This window comes from Anas platyrhynchos, chromosome 2 (genome assembly GCF_047663525.1).
Source record: "Anas platyrhynchos isolate ZD024472 breed Pekin duck chromosome 2, IASCAAS_PekinDuck_T2T, whole genome shotgun sequence".
Lineage (NCBI taxonomy): Eukaryota > Metazoa > Chordata > Aves > Anseriformes > Anatidae > Anas > Anas platyrhynchos.
The window spans coordinates 135278550-135295244 of NC_092588.1; the positions used below are offsets into that span (position 1 = coordinate 135278550).

Below are 16695 nucleotides of genomic sequence, written 5' to 3' on the forward strand. Positions count from 1 at the left end.
GCTGGCTCCATCTTCCCTACGCCCTAAGCAGCTTATTTTCTAGCAGAGCACACGAGACTGTGTTGTTGCTTCTACATCAAAGTATTGCAAGGAGTTCCGAACCAGCACATAATCAGACAGAAATACTACTGTTCACTAAATACCGGGGTGAGCTTGCCATGTCCTCATATCAAGGTATCCACTTAATCAGGGTGAGCCATAGGTCATTGCAAATAGGCTATACTTGACTTTACAGCCTATAGAGGAAGGACATTGCAATAGAAGTTCCCATAATTATCCCATGGCACTTGTCACTAGCAAGAGCCTGATATGGATGCGTTAATTTTCAACATACCATTTCTGCTTACCTCAGCAAGGGAGTGAACAAGCCTCAGCTGGGATCTGCAAACTTTGCAGGTAGGCAAGAAGCAGTTGCTTTTGGTTTTGCTTCAGTCTATGTACCTGCGTGTTTGCATTTCCTCCAGTGTGCGATCAGTTTCATCAGAGTGATCGTAGAGAAGAGAAGGGCGGAAAACCTCAGGGCGTACCTAGCAGGGATCCCTTACTTAGCAGCTTGGAAGCAAAATTTGGGAAAAAAGATCTAAGAAGACACTGAGTGTGAAACAGGAGGTGTTGGACTCGGCATCGTAGAAGGCTGTTTGCTCGCCTTGCTGCAGACACCACACTGCCACCCCACCCTTGGCTCTAAGCAAGACATTCATAAAGGTAAGTGTTTCAAGAAGTTTTACTACCTGATACAGTTGCTTACCGCCTCTGCTGATGTCCTACTGAATGTGTATTTAATTCTTACACGTATGCCACGACTACTGTGTGCAGTCAGCCTTCACGGCTAGCTCATACTGCAGAAGGGAGAGGCACACGGAGATCAGCCGGGTCTCCCAGCTAAAGGATTTGTCTTTGAGAAACGCTGGCAAAGTTTTCCCTTGGTCCCGTTTGCTATGCTGTCTGCAGTTGATTGTCGTTTTGAAGTTAGTAGCCACAAATTATTTTGTCATATTTTGGAAGGTGGGAACTACAGGGAAGAAACAACCCAACACAGACAATGGATAGTTGGAATGAAAGGCATGAATCGAGGAGAACTGGCTGGATGGAGCAAGCCCCTAAGAAACAAAATAATGAAGACCTCCTGACATACTACCTAGATCGTCAGGATGCAAAACAGAGATGTTTATGTGGAAAGCAGAAAACCGACTATTTCCCTCTGCCTCGGTCTGTCTTCATGATTACAGGTAGGTGGAAAATGCTTAGTTCGCAGAGTCTCCTAATTTCAGATATAAAAATTCTATGACTAACAGGACAGGGTATTTTTGCTTTAATTCTTAGTGGCATGCAGAAATCTCAGCTTGGAAGATGGAAGACAGAGGTTCCCAAATCCTGCTGACATATTTCAGATCCATTGCCACAAGCTGCCTTAAAGCATGATTTTATCAAAGTGTGATCCTATTAGAAAGAAAAGGAACATCAACTGTAGAAGGCACTACACAGAGAGTGGGGCAGCACCCAGCATTGCAAAATTTAGTAGTTTTCATATAAAAACAGACTCTCTCCACAGATGAGTTCATAATACTTTTATCTTTCTTAACAGACATCCAGACATCTAAGGAGATCATCAGGAAACGTAAATCAAATGGACGTTTTATTAGCAAAGAAGTTATTTTCACCGATGAACAGACTGAATATTTCAGACCAATTTCACCAGAGAACCGTAACCTCACTGATGCCACAAGCCTAGTGCAAGAACAGGGGAGACAAGCAGCAAGCAGTGGTAGCACACAGTCCCAAAGCACAGACTTTAGGGTGCCTTCTGGAGACAGACCAACATCAAAATCTTCAGCCAGAAGGGCTGAACCAACAGATTTGTGTGATCTCGCTGAAGGTATGTGCCTCTGCCTGGGCAAGACAGAGACAATTATCAATTATAAAATTATGTTGTCAACAGTAGCATCATTCTGTGGTGGGGAGCATACACGAAGAACTATTAGTGGTGTAACTGCAAAAGTATTTCTTGGCACATCACGTCCATCGTTCCTAGAAGCATTTGTCTATAGGTGCGACTCCTTCCACATGTGCTGCTTGGGCTCCTGTTGGCAGAGCTCTGGTCAATAACAAGCAGCCAACATGTGCACTTTTAGTCTTTTTTGCTTATTCTTTGATGGAAGGGGAAGCATACACAAAACAGTGAATCATTTCTGGTTAATGTTAAATCACTGCTAGTTAATGTTTCAGCTGGACTAGCCCCTTCCCCCTTATCATTACAGTATGTGTATATTCCAGACATATCCTTGGGCTGTACTTCTCACTGAATGTTTCCTAAGATCTTTAAATCCAACCTTCTTGTACTCTAGCTTAGCTTGGATTTGCACTCCCCTGCCTATGAAAATGAATGCCTCACATTTAAGGGCATTGAAGAAAATATAACCACAGGTCTTACTCCGGACAAAAGCACAGAAATATGTTTGTGAAATGGGTTTGTGCTCAGAAATCCTGTAATGTCTCTCTCATGAGGAGTCAAACAAATGTCCTGTTTGAGTTACTGACATAAATTTGTAGAGACATACTCAGGTAGCTAAGGGATGTACCAATTCCATCTGTGTGATAATCAATTAAAACCATAATTTGGTTGTATAATCTTTCTAATCCAATACCTGTGGAGAGCAGGTAAAACTACAGTACTACAGCTACACATATTTTTGTTCTCACTACTGTAAGATGAGGAAGGACTTTGTTAATCAGTATATACAAGATATCAGCAACTGCAATAAATGTGATCTTTGTTCTGTGTAGTATATGCCTTGTGAAGTTAAAGACCAAAGTCTTCATTAACTCCAAGCAAGATTAGGAATGGATACCTGAGGCTGTTTCTAAAATGCTGGGCCCAGCTCCCGATCTACATGTGCATCAATGCTTTGACAGCACAGGACTGCCATGAATCATGGCAAAGTAGCTTGTGTTCAGCATCCATAGGGGCACCCAGCCACCATTCGGTATTAGCCCAAGCTGCCAATTTCTGAGTGACTAGTCAGCACTGAACATACAAAGAAAGTAAATAAAGGGCCCATAACACCATTCTAGAGTTGCTGGTGAATGCCTTGTTAGGGAAATACTGAAATGGGACGTGTGCCTTGCAGCCACAGCTCTGTGTGTTGCTTGTACACCTGTGGGGAGAAATACCCACCCAGGGGTCCTGCCCCTTGGCATCTCCCCTGGGGTTCCTGATGTTTTTTTCATGGGGGACTCACAACAACAACAAAAACAAAACAAACAAACAAAAAGGCAGAAACATTTCAGTCTTTCTCCATGCATTCTTGGCATAGCATGATTGTTTTACTCATGACTTTTATTGCATCGATGAAATACTGTAATGACATTGTCTATATTGTCTCCCTAGATTTCAGCAAGAAGGTCTACTGGCTTGCAGCAGTTTGTCTCCTTGTAACCGTGGGAGCTCTGTGCTGGTAAGTTCGGGCATTGTGCAATCCCTCATGCACCAGCATCTCTTGTCAGCGTGTGTCATGGTTAGGCTAAGCTCTTGGCTGTCTGGGGGCCAGAGGACAGCTGCTGCTCGTGTGCTCGTAAGGGAAATAACAGGTAATGGGAGCTTCATGACAGCTGTGTCACAGCGAGTTACAGCATTATGTAATTTGTGCATTTGAGCAGTTTGGTGATCCCTCAGCCTCCTCCCAGCTCACTTCTCACAGGAACATGGGCTTGGAGTGATTTCTTTTTTTTTTGCAGTTAAAAGATGGAGATCCAGAAGTCCAAGTTTTTGGCAGATTAAGTTAACTAGTTAAGCAAGGAAAATAAGAGGGGCTGCTTTACACCCCAGCTGCAATTGTAGTCAGCCTGATTTGCACAAATTGAGCAATACAGGCTGCTGCAGTGACTAGCTCACCTCCTGTGTGGCAGGTAAGCAGCTCCTGGGGAAGTCCCTGTTTTTTTTTTTTTTTTTTTTTTGCAGGTTTCTGTGACATGAACTGTCACAGAACTAGCATATCTACTGGTGAAGGTGGCATATAAGTGGAGAATGTAGCAACACAGGGGAAACGAGACTACCCACCATGCCTATTAAAGGGGCATTTTCAATTTGAAAGGAAGGGAGAATTGCTTTGTCTGCATAAACATTCTCATCTTCAGCACATCGCCTCCAGACAGCACCAGAGATGATCACAGGCACATACTTTTGAATCTGTTATTGCTTATCACTGTTATTTGTCTGTTACTGTTCATCAACCACCTCTGCCACTTAAATTCCTTGCTCCGAGTTGTCCAGGAATTGTGGATGTGGAGACCTGGGTCTGAGGAGCATGCAAAGCAGGATGAAGGCAGCAGCACTAAGCATAAGTGACAGGGCTGTACTTATCCATTGACACTCTGGCAGTCTGTAGTGCCCCATGGACATGCTGAAGTGCATATTTTGTGGTCATGTAGGATGCTGTAACTCCTGCTTTGTCTTTGCCTAGGACCAGGCTACGGCACCAGCTGGGGAATTACTACTGGCTTTCCCTTGTCCTTATGTAAGTACCCAGAAATGATGCACTGAGCTGCTGGTTCAGGTAAATGCTATGAAATCTGAGAGACTATTCAGTACCCCCCAGTATCCTGCTGCTTCTCTTCCTGCAGCATTTGGCTCTCTCTGTTGGTAGCGTTAAGGTATGAGAAGGAAATGAATCTCATTTCTTAACACTTCCTCTTCACGTCTTCCACAAATTTTTTTTCTTCACTGAAGGCTGGAAGTGCAATGTGGATTGTAAATAGATACCTAGCACTGTGTGCTAAAAACAGCTGATTGCTGCTCTGCAAGCTCTGGGCCCCTCCCAGTCAGGCAGCTCCCACAGCTGCACTTGGCCAGGTGCTGGGTGGAAGTTTGGTGGGGAGGGAAAAGTGAGGTTGCTCTTTCTAAGCTCACGTCTGGTTTCCACATTGCAGTGAGCTCAGGTCCTGTCCAGCCACAGGTATCTGCAGTGGGTGAGCTCTGCTCATTGCACTCAGGTGCTGGAAGCAGACACTGCAGAGACACACAAAAAGCAGGATATAAAGTCACTGCTCATGCCGGTGTACTGTTTATCAAAAAGCTCACATACATCAACTTCTCTTTTGCAAAGCATGGCCCTTGTGCTTCCCCTGATGCAGCCTTCTAATAAAAATCTTCAATGGTAATCACTTGGACAAGTTGGGGTAAATAAGGGGTAAATAATTGTTGAAGATACACCCACAGTATGTTTCTGATGTGCCTACAGATAAATGACAAATACCTGAGTGTGTGTTTATTTACTTGACTTGCAAGTATATAGGTAATGAGTCTTTCCTCCTTTTCGGTCTGTATGGCTTCTGTAACTAAGACTTCATTTCATTAATATAAAAATATATAGAAAAAATAACTGAATATTTAGTTGTTGAATTACTATGTATGAAATCTGAATGTTTGCTTTCTGTAATTAAAGCTGTTACTTGTTATTAGCTGTGCTTATTTGGCCTATCAGTCACAAAAAATGTGTTCTTTGCTGTTGGTATTTTTTTTTTTTAATCCAGGACATCTATTGCTACTGTTATCCTGAGCTCAGTTGTCAGCCAAATTACTTCAAAAAATGCCTTTTGCACTTGGACAGTGGTAAGTATATTGCTGAAGTCCTCGATTTTTCCTTTTCAAGTTATTTTATTTCTCATAATCAGATATAGGAGTGAAAATTCTCCTCAGGGGGGAAAAAAAAAAAAAGTAGTTGAAAATAATGCAGTCTTTTTTTTTTTTTTTTTTTTTAATCATGGAAATCTTTTCCCATTCTGTGAGGCAATTGCTATAAATAATACTGATTTCCAACAGTTAGGAAACAGATCATTTTTTTTCTTTCAGGCAGATGGAACTGCACCAAGAGCATACTCTAGATGTTCCATGCATTACTCAGTGTGTTGTGTATATACTGTGTATTTTAGCACTTGTCTAGGTCTTTAGAACTAAAATTGCTTACGGTTATGTCTGTTGGCTGGTCACAAAGCCCCGCAGCTTATCACAGGGCTGTAAACTCAGCAGTAGTGTGTCCATTCACTGAAACAAAAATGAAACTTGACTAAATTTTGTCATGGGTGTACAAAGAACAAGGGAGAGAATAATGGGTGAATAAGTCTTCTCTGAGGCAATTTTTCAGGTCTTCCTTTTGTCCTTCATTTTCCTAATATGAGAAATTCTCAGAGGTCCAATCCTCTCAGCTATGTCTATAAGTAACTGACTGGGGAATGAGCCCCCCTTTCCGTGCTGCTGGTTGGTGTCCTGAACACAAAAAATCAGCACAGTGCCATTGTTCCAACACTCAGACATGCATTTATAATGCTTTAATAACAGGCACTGCCTGAGGATCCAGCTTCCTTAGGGACCTTGCCATCAGCATCCTGACCGTTTAGGCTAGTTTGAGCACTTTGCAGTTTAATCAAAAACTAAAATAAAAATATTTAGTGTTTACTAAGTGGGGTTTTTCTTTTTCTCTTAAAAAAAAAAAAAAATCCTTTTTATCTTTTTAGACGGTAACTGGAAGTGTAATAATTGGAATTATTTCAAAGTAAGTCCTTTAAGCATTTTTCTTTCACTGTTGTATGTTCTGCTTGGGCATTTTGAGGTAACAGATTGCTTCTTTTGTCTTAGTTTCTATGAAACAGTGACTATAATGCAAGTTGGAGGAATAACTGCATTTGCCACCCTGTTACTGTTTTTATTTGCCCTGAAGACAAATGTAAGTACTTTTAATGGATTAGATAACAACAAATAATCTAAATTGTCATGATTTTAATGATGATTTTGTCTGTTTTGGCTTTTTGGAGTCACTCAATTCCTAAAAGTTTTAGTTGCAATTCAAAAAACTTGCACAGCAATAGAAGAAGACGGAATGTCCTCCAGTTGCACCAGGGGAGGTTCAGGTGGGAAATGAGGAGACATTTCTGCTCAGAAGGAGCAGTCAGGCACTGGGACGGGTTGCCCAGGGAGGTGGTGGAGTCACTGTCCCTGGGGGTGTTCAAGGAAAGGTTGGACGTGGTGCTTAGGGACAGGGTTCAGAGGGTCACAATGGTGGTAGGGTGCTGGTTGGGCCAGATGATCTTGGAGGGCTTTTCCAACTGTAATGATTCTATTATTCTATGAAATTAGAAAGAAAGCGGAGCAGTCTGTGCTGAAAACTGTGGCACTAATAGTACCAATCCTGCTCTCTCTGTCCCATCTTAATTCTTCAGTCTATAAGTTCCCAAGAGAATTCAAAACTTAAACATGGGAGTTATTTCAAAATAGGTTTTACCCATGAACATATCACCATTTATCTTTCCTTAGAGCCTTTCTCAGAAATGCTGACTAGTATCAATAGGAAGGCAGTATGAGCTGGAATTCAGCTTAAGAGGTTAACATAAACAGAATTAAAAATAAATTAAATCCATTTTATAGAATTATTTAGTTTATTAACAGACCAGAAAAGGGAATGAAAGCTCAAGTCAGCTGCAGTAATTTCAGGATTTGTCTGTATGCATGTCACTGGTGTTAGTTAGTTAGTTGCTCTCCCTGAACAACATGTAATTTTATTATTTATTTTTTGTGTTCAAAGATGTGTTGACTAATTGCAACTAAAGACAGTCTTAATGTGCTTGGTGTCCTCAGAAACCCCTGACAAACATGACCATATCAACCACTACAAGCATCCTGGGTACTGCTGGGGCAATCGTTTGTGTCCTTAGAAATTCATACGTAAGTAGTTTACTGGATGTGCACTTACTGGATATGCTGGCACTAAGGGTTAGCCCATATTGTGCAGCACCTGTAATCACTCTGTCTGGCTAGGGTAGCGTCAGTAGTTTTACATTGCAGCAAATAATATAAAACTGTTTCAGTGCAGAGCCCCTTTTCTGTATTAGGGTAAATCTGGCAAAAAAAAAAAAAAAAATAAATCAGAAGGCAAGTTTAATCAGCTGATGAGTAGATTTATTTATTTATTTATTTTATCTATGATGTGATTTTTTTTCCTGTTTGATTCCATAATGAATGGCAAGAGCAGCTGGCTAAAAAGGTACTAAAGTGCCTGTGGATTATCCCATAAAAGAAACTGATGAGTTTTGTTTCTTCCCAAGCCAAACAATTATGGATCATGGTTATGTAAATAACAGAACTGGATTTACATACATTTCAATTTAACTGCTACATCATTTGTTGTTTTGTTTTTGTGGTGTGACTTTTTTTAAAATTCAGTGCTGCTGTGGGTTCAAAAGGAGGAAGGGATGTCACTTTTACAGGTTTCTGGCTTGCATTTCACAGAAGCAATGCTCACAGGTCTTTGCTCTGCCTTACAGGTGTTCCAGGCTCTATATGCTCTATTTGGAATGCTGCTCTTTGCTACCGTAAGTACATTTATATGACCTACAAGTAAATCATTATCTCAATACAAACTCTTTCCTTCTGCTTAAGCAAAAACTTCATGTCCAGAGCAAGGTTTCCTAATCGGGCAGCCCATCCCCTCTCTCAGTGTGCCCTGCTATGTGACATGAGGAGGTGCTGAGATCTGCATATTTGCAAAACTGAGTGCTTTTTAGGCCTGTTCTACAGAAAGGCAAACTCCTTCTCCAACAAATTTGGTGAAGCAAAGAACAAGCTGCACTTCTTACCTGTCAAAATTGAGAAATAGTTTTGCTGCTAAAGCACACAAAAGATTTCCAAAGTACTTGCATCTCACTGCTGGCAGTAAGATGGCCACAAAACTTTTCTACATACAAGGGCTGGCGATGTGGTCTGTTTCTTGGCTGTGGTAATGTGAGGCTGTGCACCCTCTGTATGTGTGAGTATCTGAGAAAACCAAGGGGCCCCCAGACAGTCATTGCCTAAAAATAATTTAGCAGTCCTGAAGGTTAAACAACCAACTGTTGTCCCTGCTGGAGAAGGTTTAGGCCCTCCTCATCATTAATGGGGAATTTCAGTCGTTCTCTGAAACAAACTTCATACTCTAAATCAGACATTGACACTTCCATATATTGTCCCTTTCACATAGAAATTTCTTGCCAAATAAGGCAGATGGCAAGCAAGTACTTTTCATTTGGTGTAATTTGTAGAAGTTCCAAAAAGCAAAACTGATTGTAAGCATTGTTTTCTTCCCTCTTCTAACAAGGATCTGACGAGGACAGTAGCTGAGCTTGAAAGTCAACCAACAACCAACAAAAAAGTCACAAAGTCAAAGCTTGAAAGCCAACCAACAAAAATGCAACGTTCCATGGACTATGCTGAGGCAGCACAAAGACTTGTCATATCTATTGCTATGATCTTCTTCTTCACTTTGCTATTAGTTGGTTGAACACACAACAAAGCCGGATATTTTGGCAAACTTCAATTTCAGGAAAAGTCCTAAAGGAAGGTACATGACAGCTTGTTCGGGCATTCTGGCAAGGTGATTACAGGATGGATTTTCATATAATAAACTTCCTATAGATGAAAAAGTATCTTAATGTTACGGGATGTATTTTCATATAACAATCTCCCTACAGATGAAATATTTATCTTAGGGTATTGTGTGAAAAAGTATTAAGGAGGGGAGTGGGCAGCTGAGTGTGGTATAATGTAGAATGTATATTTTGCCTTGCTCATGAGATAGTCTCACCACAAGGCTTAGGGTCAGACTCATTAATTAATGAGTTATGTTGCACGTATTGCCAAAACTGAAAATGAAAAACTTATGAGGAAATGAAAAAATTCAAGGGGAAAATGAAAAGGTTATGGGGACTGCAGAGAAAGGAAGAGGGAAAATATTCGAGGGGGTCATGATGGTTACTGTGAATATCTTTTAAGAGTCATTATTTTTACTTTCTGATGCTAGGTAAGTTGAAAAACCGGCAAAAACAGAAATCTGGACAAAGTGAATGAAAGGAAAGGAAAAGTCAGGAGTGAGATGACTTTAAGATTAATTACTGCAACATCCTGAACATGGGCACTCACCTGAAATGTATGTAGCAAATTACATAAAAATTTGAGATTTAACTCTGTATTAGCAGTATACAGCTAGTTTTGGAAGACTTTGAGCTATTGACAATATCCCCTAACTTCAGTGCCTATTCCCTTACGGCTGAGGCTGTAAGCTGCAACAAATATATCTCACTCCTGTTGTCACAGGTACCGCTGTATTAAAAATGTTCAGTATCTGAGACTTCCAAAACATAATTCATCATAAATCAAACCTTTTCATCAAGCTAAAACAACTGTAATGCAGCCTTTATAGACTATCACGCAATACACTAAAGCTGATTTGGGACTTCTGAGTGCTCTGGTGTCCTGGTTTCAGTTGGGGTAGATTTGTCTTCCTAGTAGCTGCTATGGTGCTGGTTTTGGATTTAGGATGAGGCCAATGATGGTAACACACTGATGTTTTAGTTGTTGCAGAGCAGTGCTTCCCACACCGCCCAGGCGGCGAGGAGGCTGGGGATGCACCAGGAGCTGGGAGGGGACAGCACCAGGACAGCTGCCCCAGGCTGGCCAAGGGGATGTCCCACACCAGGTGGAGTCCTGCTGAACAATACAGCTGTGGGGCTGGCCAGGGGAGCTGCTGTTGCTTGGGGACTGGCTGGGCATCGCTTGGCTGGTGGTCAGCAATTGCATTATGCATCACTTCTTTTGTATATTCTCTTTTGTTGCCTTTTTTTTTTTTTTTTTCCCTTTATAAGCTGTCCTTTATTAACCCATGAGTTCTTGCACTTTTCAGTTCTCTCCCACATCCTACTGTGGGGTGGGGAGAGAATGAACTAACAGCTGCGGGGTGCTTAGCTGCCTGCTGGATTAAACCACAACATAAGGTAACATCATATATAAATCTTTTCTTTTTTTTTTTTTTTTTTTTTTTTTTAATATATCTAAATTGAAGGCCAGTTCTGTCTCCTATCCCTCACAGGCAGCAAGAACCAGTAACCTCAGGGAATTCAGGTTACGTAAGCATAGTAGCCTGTCATAATAAGTATGTCATAGTGTTTTGAGCTGGCTGGCTTGTAAAATGATTAGTACAGAAAATTTTGACATTGAAATACCAATATTTGGTATTTTTCCTCTTCTACTATTTAAATATTTTCATTGGCATCACTCAGACTATCAATATATAAAAGTAGTAGGATTTTTTTTTCTTACTCATCATTAATTGCAAAGCCAGAAAAAACACAGAGAAATAATAAGGATGTGAAACTCAAATCATACATAATGCTAGCTTACTCAAGAAATCAAGATACATTTCTGCCATGAGGCCACCAGGAGGACACATCCAAGTAACAGTTTTTGAATATGCATCCAGCTTTCCAAGAAATGCATCCCCGTAAATAAAGTTTAACAAGAAACTACCTAGGCCCACAGGTTTTAGATTCACCTGAACAAAATTGAATGACACATTGAATGGAGAAAAAAAACATACTTCAAAGATGAGATGTATTTTAAAATAAATAAATACTATAATCCATAAAGTAAACAGAACACTTTATATTTTTTTTTAAACTTCTCATACGGTATTCACAGACTTGAGAATATACTGAAAATAACTGGTCCAAAATATTCCTTTAAAAAAGTTATAAATTATTGGTAACAGTTTCTTTAATGGAGATTGCAGGAGTAGGTCCCACATGAGTCCATATATATCCCTTCTCTGGTCTTGTAGGAACTGTAGGGAAGGGAGATGACCGAGATTTGAAGTATTCTGAAGGTGCATGACAAACAAATTCCAAATATTCCATCTTCCTTGGGAGATCTTCTTCTGGTCCTTGGGAAAAAAATAATTTCCGAAGACAAAGTTTAGAGGCATAGAAGTAGAGAATCCTCAATGACATAACATGCAGCAAGTCAACACCCCTTACAGAACATGCTATTTCAAAAAGTGACTGTGTAGAACCTGAGGCTACACTGCCAGCATGAAGCCTCTACTTTTGCTTGATTTTTTTCCCCATTCGAAGAATTCAGTTAGTTGAGTGAAATGCTTTATATTCTAAATGGACACTATTTGTTGCCTGCCCATCAAAAGAGCTGTACTCAATTTATTAATATTTCACAGTTAGTTGCAGAATGCCCTCTATGCCAGTGCTTGCACACTACGTACGTCACATATCCAAGATGATGATCAGCTAATTCTGGTCCCTTCAAAGGGAGAGGCCTGGACTAGCATATTGAGTTTGTGCTATAATAACTTTGATTCTATCTGTGGAGTAATAATTTGATATTTAAAGTTGCAAGACTGTAATTGTGCCTGTGAGCACAAATGCTCAAATAATCCTGCTTAGTGTAGTAGTGCCACTGACATACATAAGATAAATAAAAAAGGTTATTCAAGTAGAGTAAATGCTTACGGAATTAGGGTCTACAATGTGAGAATTGCATGAATGTCCATGACAAACTAAAATTTCACTTCAAAACTACAGCTCTGCATTAGTCTAGATACTTTTAAGTAGTTGTATAAAGTGAAAGCTTAGAGATTACCTATGATATAGGATGCAGGGTCAAAACAGTCTTTGGGGCTGGCTTGCGTAGGAATGAGCCAGGTCAGTGCAGCACTCTTCTCACAGTATTGGTCCTGAATAAACCCACGGATCTGAGCATAGTATGTTTTTCCATCCTGCTCATCAACCACTGAAATAACATCTCCGATTTGATAGTATACACCCTAGAAGACACAAACAACAATTAAATCAATCTGACTTCAGAAGCTTCACTCTGATTCTTGAGTATCTTCAGTATCAAGATCTCACACTGCCTCAAATTAACCCAGGTCTCGAGAAACAGCCTTAATTCAGCCACATGCAAAAGAGGGGGGGGTATAAGCTGCAGTGCCATCTCTTCTAAGCAGTCATCAGCACCACTTGTGCCCAACCACCCAACATTTAGGAATTGGGGTCAGTCCCAGAATTGTTGTGAGACTACACAGACAGTTCCACATGGTCTCTGTCCGCCAAATGTTGCAGAAACAACCTGGCCTCACCGGTCTTCAAAGAAACAGCCCTCAGCTGCTCTACCTTACCCTTTCCCACCACTGCTATGCCTCCTGTCTGCTGAGCAGAGATGGTCTCATTCTGTCAGAAGGAGAGTGTGCGGCCACCTTTCAGAAAAATTGCAGTAATTTCCCTGTGTGTGCACAGAAAGCAGCTTTCTGCATATGAAGTTTACCCACCCGCATGCAAAAGAGTCCCAAAACACTGATCTACCTCATGTTACTGTTAATGCCAGACCTTTACAGGTTGCTCTTTAATGTGCATGATGCTGCACAGCAAAGGCAATGTCCCTTCATGTCATAACAGTGTCAACACAACACACTATCAAGACTAGAACAATGCACTACCTAGTCTAGAACAGACCATCTCTGACTTGGAAGGGCCCTACAAGGATCAGAGTCCACCTCCCGGCTCCACACAGGACCACCCGAAAACCACACCAAACTCTGAGAATATTGACCAAACACTTCTTGAACTCTGTCACACTTGGTGCCGTGACCACTTCCCTGGAGAGCCTGTTCCAGTGCCTGACCACCCTTTTAGTGAAGAACCTTTTCCTAACATCCAACCTGAGATTGCCAAGAATCATCCAAGAGGGCTTTCATTTTAAAACAAACAAGAACAAACAAAACAAAACCAACCAACCAAACAAAAAATCTCCTTCTCAACAATGCAACAAAGTATCAAAATAGAAATATTTAGGATAAAGATCTCAGGTTAAATAAAAGTTTTGACATAACTTTAAAGAATTTCTGACAAAAACAAAACTACATAATCAAAGACATCAATTCTCTTCTGAAGTAGTCAGCAGCAAACAGAGATTCATCTGGGATGCAAGACATGAAGCATCAGGTCCCTAGAGAGTATAACTACACTCAGTCCACCACTTTTCCTCCAGCTATGCAGGCTCCCACTGGCTATCCTGACCTTTTCTTTTGGGCAAAACACATTTTGGTTTGTTTGTTCCGCTGGGAAACAAAAACAAATTTCAGAACTTCAAAACTCTAACACCTTGGCCTGCTGGTAAAAACACTCTCAGTCATGAATGTGAGAAGAAAGCCAGCTTCTGCTTTCACTGGGTTAGTCAACAGATCTCATTCCCTGGGTGTCTGAGGCTGCTCGCACACAGCTCTGAAGTGGGAGCCGGTTCAGATGCCAGGCCAGTGCTACCCATCTCCTTTCTGTGCAATATCCTACAGGCCTGAGGTAGGGAACACCAAACAAACTTAACCCATACGTATGTATATATATCTGTGTATTATATGTATACATATATACACACACAGATATGCACACAGAGCTCATGCTCGTGATCTCAGCATGGTGAAAGTTAAAAGTTTTGACTGCAATAATTATTAAGGACACCAGATGCATCTTTTTGTTTGGTGAAAATACGGAGCCAACGATGGCTACATAAGCTGTTGTGGTAAACTACATTACAAGTCTCAGTGGAAGAGATGCGGCAGAGCACAAAACCACACACACTGCTGGGCAAGAAAGCACAGTTCAGTGACTATTTCCTTACTGCTTTCATTATTTGTGGCAACTTCTGAAACCAGAAATAGAAACAGCAAGATCCTTTTTGCAAACAAACCTGCACAGACCATACCTTGTAGAAGATTGACTCGGCTGTAATTATAGTGGATACAGACTCGGGAGCCTTGATGGGCTGGGTAAACAACACACAGACGTTAGATGAAGAGTGGTGAAACAAAGCAACAAGTTACAGCAGGTAATTCCAGGGTGGGTTTTAGGACGGCAACATACTGGTGGTGTCTTAGAAGATTTGGAGATGGGAAACGAGCTGCAGACGTTTCAGAGCATTTGTACTTTGCAAATGGAAACAAGGCTGGCAATTTTTAGGGAAGAAGCCAGGGTTAAAGGCCCTCAGCCATGGCCACCAGCTCCTGCCCAGAGGGGCCTCCCCTCCAGCAGCCACCCAAATGGGCCGGCCCTCAACCCACCACCCCCCAACCCCCCCCAGGCACCAACCCTTACGTTTTTTAACTTAAAGATGTGCCTCCTCCCCTTGCCTTTCGTGGAAACCTTCTTCTCGGCGGCGGGCGCGGACTTGTACTTGGTGTTCCTCAGCCGGGCGGAGCGCCGGTGGATCTCCTGCTTGCTCTGCGGGGAGCGACACCACAGCTGGAGGGACCCCACCGCCGGCTGAGGGGACACCCCGGGGCCCCCCAGCCCCTCCCGGCCGCCCTCACCTGCTTCCCCCCGCCGCCACCACCCCCGCCACCGCCACCCCCTCCGCCTCCACCACCACCGCCGCCACCGCCGCCGCCTCCCCCCCCGCCGCCGTTGCTGTGCTGGGCGGCGGCCGAGGTGGTGGCGAAGGCGGCGGGCCCCGGCGGGGCGGAGCGCGCCGTGCAGTTGTTGCAGAGGATCTCGCCCTGGCCGCCCTTCTTCCACATGGAGGAGGAGGTGCTGCGGCACACGCTGCACGTAGGCTTCAGCCCCAGCGGCATCCTGCGGCCGGCGCCCGGGGCCCGCGGCCCCTCAGCCTCAGCAGCGGCGGGGAAGGGAAGCGAAGCGGCGAGCAGCCGCCACAGCGCCGGGCCCGGCGCCGGCCCCTTCCCGCTGCCGGCGGATGTCGCTGCCGAGAGCCGAGGGGCGGCGGCAGGAGCCGGGCAGCGGGCCCGGGGGCTGCCCTCTGCTGGCGGCCGGGCCCCCGCAGCCGCTCGCTGCCGCCGGGGGGCGGCCCCGCCGAGGGGTTGGAGGCTCGGCGGGAGCTGGGGGAAGCGGCTCCGTGTGTTTGAAAGCCGCTTTCCTCAGAATCACAGAATCATTAAATGTGGAGTAGGCCTCCCAAATCATCCGGTGCAACCATCCCCTACCACCACTGTCACCACTAAACCGTGCCCCTAAGCACCACGTCCAACCTCTCCTTGAACACCCCCAGGGATGGTGACTCCACCACCTCCCTGGGCAACCCGTCCCAGTGCCTGACTGCTCTCTGTGAGCAGAAATGTCTCCTCATTTCCCACCTGAACCTCCCCTGGTGCAACTTGAGGCCATTCCCTCTAGTCCTGTCACTAGTTACCTGTGAGAAGAGGCCAATCCCCAGCTCCCCACACCTTCATGCAGCTGTAGAGAGCAATGAGGTCTCCCCTGAGCTTCCTCTTCTCCAGACACAACCACCCCAGCTCCCTCAGCTGCTCCTCATTAGAAAAGTCAAGGCTTTCTGATTTGGGGAACAGCAACTGCAGAACTGACCCTCAGTATACACTGGCTTCAATCTACATTCAGCCCACTGCGACACAGACCCTCAGATACACACCAGATAATTTCCAAAGGGAACGAGTTGGTGTCTTTGTGAAGCTCTGTCAGCGACATGCAGGAAGCCTGTTCCTCGATGGTTCCTCACTGAGGCAACTCACCTCGCCCAAACCATTGGGTACAGGTGATAAGCCTGATAAGAACAAAAAAATTCTACACATGCTTAAGATTTGCAGGCTCTTGGTGTCCATGCCTAGCCTTCATGCTTCATAGTTAGGTTTCATTTAAAGCTTGTTTGGTGCAAATTCAGTTGTTTTCTTTTGTCTCGTTTTCAGTGAACATGAATAAATATGTAACATTTTTTACATAGAGGAAAATGTGCTAAAATCAAATTGTTCTTTTACATAAAATAGGGGTCTTGCTGATGCCCAGCGTGCATGCAGTGAGCGTGGGGTGGCTGGGGCACTCGGTTCCCCTTGTTGCTGTCTCTGGGGCCTGCCTGGGCTGGCTCTG

The 16695-nt window shown here is 43.3% G+C and overlaps 2 protein-coding genes across 3 annotated transcripts; one reads left to right on the top strand and one right to left on the bottom strand.

The window, feature by feature from the left end:
- The first annotated feature begins 366 nt into the window (after positions 1-366).
- On the top strand, positions 367-9450 carry LOC139998524 (uncharacterized). 2 transcript variants are annotated; one of them, XM_005010959.6, is made up of 11 exons: positions 389-705; positions 1006-1229; positions 1586-1876; positions 3389-3455; positions 4461-4514; positions 5530-5608; positions 6511-6548; positions 6632-6719; positions 7628-7714; positions 8314-8361; positions 9123-9450. In XM_005010959.6, exons 2-11 carry the CDS (start codon positions 1043-1045, stop codon positions 9303-9305), a joined length of 1122 nt encoding a protein of 373 aa, XP_005011016.4. In that variant the 5' UTR covers positions 389-705; positions 1006-1042; the 3' UTR covers positions 9306-9450. The 2 variants fall into 2 exon arrangements, with proteins under 2 accessions (XP_071889752.1, XP_005011016.4); XM_072033651.1 differs by lacking the exons at positions 8314-8361; positions 9123-9450 and having other exon boundaries at positions 367-705; positions 7575-7713.
- A 1991-nt stretch (positions 9451-11441) lies between these two features.
- Positions 11442-15594, bottom strand: GATAD1 (GATA zinc finger domain containing 1). Its single transcript, XM_027450776.3, has 5 exons — positions 15171-15594; positions 14956-15081; positions 14567-14626; positions 12449-12632; positions 11442-11738 (listed from the first exon to the last, which is right to left on the bottom strand). The coding sequence occupies exons 1-5, from the start codon at positions 15429-15431 to the stop codon at positions 11548-11550; spliced, it is 822 nt and encodes a 273-aa protein (XP_027306577.1). The 5' UTR covers positions 15432-15594; the 3' UTR covers positions 11442-11547.
- Positions 15595-16695: the final 1101 nt, after the last annotated feature.

What these genes read in the sequence shown, in the direction of transcription:
- LOC139998524 (XM_005010959.6), top strand. Translation starts at nt 1,043, where the DNA reads ATGGATAGTTGGAATGAAAGGCATGAATCGAGGAGAACTGGCTGGATG. An exon ending in GTCTGTCTTCATGATTACAG is followed by an intron (nt 1,230 to 1,585) that starts GTAGGTGGAAAA and finishes CTTTCTTAACAG; the next exon opens with ACATCCAGACATCTAAGGAG. An exon ending in GTGTCCTTAGAAATTCATAC is followed by an intron (nt 7,715 to 8,313) that starts GTAAGTAGTTTA and finishes TCTGCCTTACAG; the next exon opens with GTGTTCCAGGCTCTATATGC.
- GATAD1 (XM_027450776.3), bottom strand. Translation starts at nt 15,431, where the DNA reads ATGCCGCTGGGGCTGAAGCCTACGTGCAGCGTGTGCCGCAGCACCTCC. An exon ending in GTGGCGGCGGGGGGAAGCAG is followed by an intron (nt 15,082 to 15,170) that starts GTGAGGGCGGCC and finishes CGCTCCCCGCAG; the next exon opens with AGCAAGCAGGAGATCCACCG. An exon ending in CCGAGTCAATCTTCTACAAG is followed by an intron (nt 12,633 to 14,566) that starts GTATGGTCTGTG and finishes TGTGTCTTCTAG; the next exon opens with GGTGTATACTATCAAATCGG.